Below are 5,298 nucleotides of genomic sequence, written 5' to 3'. Positions count from 1 at the left end.
CCCCGTCTCCAAAAAAAAAAAAAAAAAGTCTTAGGTACCTAAATCCTGAAAGTATATCTTCAAATGGTGTACAAACCAGAGTAATTCCTACTTGGCCAAATGTCTTAATGTTATACAAATGAACAAGACATAGACACAGTGCTTCAATGGAGTAGACTGACAAACTTTTTTTTTTTTTGAGACAGAGTCTCACTGGCTTCTCCAGTCCCCTGCCCTCTGACCTTGCGTGAGTGCCTCCCAAGGATCTTTGGGAAGTGTGGTTCCCTGCGACACAGAGCCAAGAATAAGAGCAAAGAACGGACCCAAGAGCAGATAGGCGGTAGATAACACAGGCGTTTACACAGAAATGCAACTAATAAATGAGTGGTAAGGGAAAAAAGGCGAAGGAAGATGGAGGGAGATCGAGGGCTGAGAAGCTTGGAGAGACTTCACTGAGGTAGGATCTGAAGACAGGGCTGAGTTGGACACATATGTGTGGACAGCTGAGTGCTATTAAAAGATGTCTCAAGAAATAGGAGAGTGAAAAGAATGACCGTTTGTTAACCACCTTTGATACTGAATTCCCGTAATAACTGCGGGTAGGTGGCAGCTCTATTTTTAAATGAGGTTACCTCCATCTCCCCTGCCCAGATCCATTCTCTGCCCTTCTCCATGCCCCAGAAGGCTGACCCCGCAGATTTCGTCTCCTGCACTCCTTGTCTGCTGGTTTCCGGTTAGGTCTGGCCGGTTGGAGGCACCAGCAGGAGACGAAAAGTTGGGGCAAGAGTGAAGTTGGGGTATTTCTTCCCCAGCCCCTCTGGCGGCAGCTGCGTTCCTCATGCCAAGTGGTCCCTTTTCCTGGGTCCAGGTCTCACCAGGGGCTGGGGACAGTTTCCTCCGCCTGTTCCTTCAGCCCTAAGCTGGTAACGACTCCACTGTCCGAGCGCTCAGCTCTCTTAGCTGTTCCCTGGACTGTTCCCACACCTTGGTGCACAGTCCTTTCACTAGGTCTGCAGTCAGTTCTGTTCCCTCTGCTACGTGCAACTAGGATCCAAATCCAGCTCTTGCAAATTCCGAACCCGCTGCGCAATGGAGAGTGTTTTCATTCAAATATATTTTAGTAATATATTACTGGAAATAATCTGTGAATTTGGGTTTACATTTTTTTCAGGAGACAAATCTTATCTAGTGATAGTAATAAAAATAAAAAATAGATGTTTGTGTATGAGGATGGGGGAAAGACAGAGAAAGAGACAGAGAGAAAGAGAACACACATTTTATGTTTTCTTATCTGTTAATATCTGATCTGCCCAATAACCCTATAATGTGAGCCAGGAAAGAGCATTTCATCCCATTTTTGGAGACAAGAGACCTGGAACTCACCAAAGTTATACCGCAACATAACCAAAACCAGAACGCAAGTCTCCAGACTATGGGTTCTGTGCTCTTTCCTCTTTGTACGTGATGCATATTATAGATTTTTCTTTTTAAGAAATGGTGATTAAATGGTGCCTCGGTTAATTACCTATAATAATATCAATTTTCTTTATGGCGTTTACCTAAATGACTTCTAAGAAATGCTATATCCTATTTATTGGTTGCAAAGGAGATAATTTGTATAGTCAGTAATTTTGACAGTCTTGTTGAATCAGCTAATAACATGCACAAGCATTCTATAATTCATTCCTAATAGGATTTTCACATTTGTATGCCATAATCACTGGAAAATGAAATCTCTAAATATTTATTCATGGTAAGAATTTTTGTATTTAATATCTAGTATTATAGAAAACAAAAGCAAACAAAAATATGTAATGATGGTTTCACAAACTATTCGAGGGGTTAACTGTCCCATGTCACTTGTTGGGAAGCCATGGGGTTCGTGGATAGTGCTTCTGAGGTGCTCCTAAGGGCAAGGACTGTGTCTAGCACTGTGCTTGCGACATGGCAGATGTCTGCTCCACGTCTGATGAAGGAATTCCTCTTAAGCTGCCCAATATACCTTACATTTAGAATTGTCTGATCTGGTTTAATTATAGCCAGTATTAATTTGCACTTACTATATTCATGTCCTTTGCATGAGATAATATATCTCATTTAATTCTCACAAGAACCCTGTGAAATAGGTAGGACTATTGCCCCTGATTTAGAGATGAGGAAACTAAGGTTCAAGGGTAGTTAAATAACTCGGTGAAGGATACACAGCTAGAATTCAGATTCAAACGAGACTGTCTGACTCCAGGTTTTGGAATCCCATGCTCTTAACCATTAAACTACACTGCTTTCCTCCCTGGAGTTACATATCCTCAATAAATGTTAGCTATTATTATTATTATTGCTATTGTTTTTGTCATTGTTATTAAATCAAATGAGTAAGATAACAAGTAAAGGATATGTTAATCAGAGAGCTTTAAGCAGGTAGTTAATAGAAAGTTGGAAAAGGCAACTCTTCCCTTCTCTTTTCCAAGCACATTCCCAGGGCTGTCTTTTAGTTTTCTCTTCCCTACATTTCAGGAGAGGTTGGAAGGAGTTAAAGGGCGTAGGAAAAAGAAAGTAAAGGAAAAAAGGGAAGGAGCGGATTCAACTGTTTCTTAGGTTGAGACCTTGCAATATTTAAACACAAAAGTCCCTATTTTTTAAAAACAAACCCAATTTAAATGCAATGTAAGGTCAGTGGAATGATTTTTGAATGCCTATACTTGCTACCTAAGAATTACTGAGAGAAACGGAAGGCATTTCTACAAATAGCTTTTTAAGGTGATACGAACCATCTACATCAGCTATCCTCCAAACACTTATTTCTAAGGAGGTAAGCAAGTCTCATTAGTAAGTGTTTCATATTAATTATATTTGGATGGTTTATTTATATTACTTATTCTCTGACTTATTTGAGAAAAGATTCAAATCTGCTTTCACAGACCCATATAATACTGTGAGAAAAAGTGAAGTAACCAAGGAAATAAGGGTAGCAGACACGATGGTTTTGTTTAGATAAAACTTACAGTACAACGACGTTGCTTTTCTAACGTTCTGTATTTCACTTTAAAGGTCTGTGGCCTCTTGTATCATATACATGGGCAAGACCTGTATGCCTATGTTATAGCACATAGCTCTTTACATTTGTGTTGTAAATTATTATGGTTTGGTATGGTAGAGTATAATTTAAATACCTTTACCTTTGCTTTTGAAGTACAATATATGGTTGCCATTATTCACGATTTATTCAACACTAAGTCACTGATTGTGCATGTTTTGGGGGAGGAGGTAAAACTCATTTTCCATTCTTCATGTTTCCTTGCAGAGGGACTTTCTTAGAAATCCATTGCTGCCCTCCCTCGCCACCCTTTACTTTTTTGGAGGACTTTTCTAATTAATTAAGTTCGAATGAATTATCAAATCCTTCTACTCTCTCCTCTGTGAGATCTGCTAGTTTGCAAACAGGGTATTTTCTGTCCTGTTTTTTCCACCAAGGGGAGAGCTCCACAGGGCAGGTTCTGCCCCTCCTGGGTAGGTCTGCTGTCTGGAGGGAGTCGGTTTCGTGTATTTCGGGGGATGTATTAACACGTCCACGGGGACACGTAAGCCATGTTGTCCAAGTAGGCTTATCCATATTCAAAGTGATATTTTGATCTCCATCTGCCACATTTCTCTGCCCACCTATCAGTTGTTTGTGAAAACATGAGAGGACGAAGTAATTTAACACCCTCAAATCCCAACAGTACTTCCGTTTGTGCAGTCATCCTACAGGAAAAGGGAATTCATTTTTCTGCAATCTACTTTACTGTGTGGTTCCAAGCACGTGCAGGCTCTGGGTGTGGCTCTACCCACTTCCCAGCTGTGCGCTCCTGGTTGCGCAAGTCATCTAACCTGTCTTAGCCTAGCTTCTTCGCGGGGCTCTAAGAGTACTTACCTTATACAGAGCAAAGATTAAATACAACAATGTACTCAAGGCAGGACCCGCACAGAGAATGACTGTACGATTCGGTAACTGTGGACCACTACAGCCCATCACACACCCCACTAAGGACCACCTGCATCTCAAACGTTTCCATGTCTGATTTTTAAAACCAGCAACACAGGGGAAAATATTTGGGGAAATAAAAAAGAAGAAAGTAAGAAAGCTTATTTCGTATAAATCAAAGGAAATTATTCATAATATTTCTTGACATTTCTGTAATATTATAGAGACCAAAGAAACCCACTCGTGATTCCCAAAGTGTGTCACTACGAAATCCACCAGTTTGTCCGAGATATTAACAGTCAACGATATGGCTGGCGCGATCTCGCCCTCTGGTGACGGGAGAAGGTGATGCTCCGATCTCACAATGGGGTATCGCGACAAAACCATAATCCTGTACGGGAATGAAAAGAGACACGTGCATCCTTGTCAGTCCCCGCAGCATGCAGAACAGGACCGAGCAAATACGGTAAGAAGGCATGTGTTCCCCCACAAGCGCCCACGGAGGGACACGCAGAGCAATAACGTGGCGGAGACTTTGTGGCAGCCTGCTTGTCGGATCAGCACTCCTCTGGTAGTTAGCACGTCCCCTGTGCCACGACACCAGCAACTCTGTTTTAATAAGTGCCGTGGAGACACGAAAAGGGCAGCATTAGTAATGCACAAAACCCATTTTACTTGCATTGTTTTCCTGACAACACATTTGCATAAACAATTCTAATATTAATATTAATCAACACATATGGGCATGTACAATCTTGCCAGCAAGGATGCAAAGTAACAACTTATAAAATTAGAAATTGAAAAACAACAAGGGGATGAAAAGGCATTCCACCCCACTCTGTCAAAGAGCTACATGTGAAAAGGAGGAGCAGAGCTCAGACCCCGGCAGGCTTCTCTCCCCTAGCGACGTGCACTGTCTCTGTCGCCCCCGTGGAGTCTCTCAGACAGGCCCATCTCCACCTGAGGACACCTGAAGATGCATGTCCAGCCTGGCCTGTCCCACTCAGCCCTCCAGGCCATACACAACTGTCTTCTGGGCGTCACCTGACCGTCCAGGGGCATCTCACACTCAGCACAAACTGCTGCTCTCCCGGTGGTTCCCGTCCCATTAGATGGCATCGTCTCCTATCAGGTGTTCAGGTCGAAAACCTGGCCATATCTTCAGCACCTCCCCATCCCCCAAAAGCACCATCGGGGCATATTCACAGGACAAGCATATAACAACATCAACTGTCCACTCCACGCCTGTGCTGCCTAGCCTTTCAGGACTATGTTTGGCATTACTACCCAAGGTGTTAATATACTCACCCCCAAGTGTGATCCCTTGTGCTTGGACCAAAGTCTGTGTAGAACCCCAG

At 42.6% G+C, this 5,298-nt stretch overlaps 1 protein-coding gene across 1 annotated transcript in view; it reads right to left on the bottom strand.

Moving 5' to 3' along the window:
* CWH43 (cell wall biogenesis 43 C-terminal homolog (S. cerevisiae)) overlaps window positions 1-5,298 on the bottom strand; it is a 68,897-nt gene that overhangs the window by 15,581 nt on the left and 48,018 nt on the right. Inside the window, 3 exon segments of the mRNA XM_012639899.1 lie at window positions 3,156-3,160; window positions 4,182-4,331; window positions 5,249-5,294. Of these exon segments, the coding sequence (XP_012495353.1) occupies window positions 3,156-3,160; window positions 4,182-4,331; window positions 5,249-5,294 (201 nt within the window).

The sequence above is a fragment of the Propithecus coquereli genome, unplaced genomic scaffold, assembly GCF_000956105.1.
Source record: "Propithecus coquereli isolate 6110/MARCELLA unplaced genomic scaffold, Pcoq_1.0 Scaffold143, whole genome shotgun sequence".
NCBI classification, from domain to species: Eukaryota; Metazoa; Chordata; class Mammalia; order Primates; family Indriidae; genus Propithecus; species Propithecus coquereli.
This window is presented reverse-complemented; position numbering and strand designations above follow the sequence as displayed.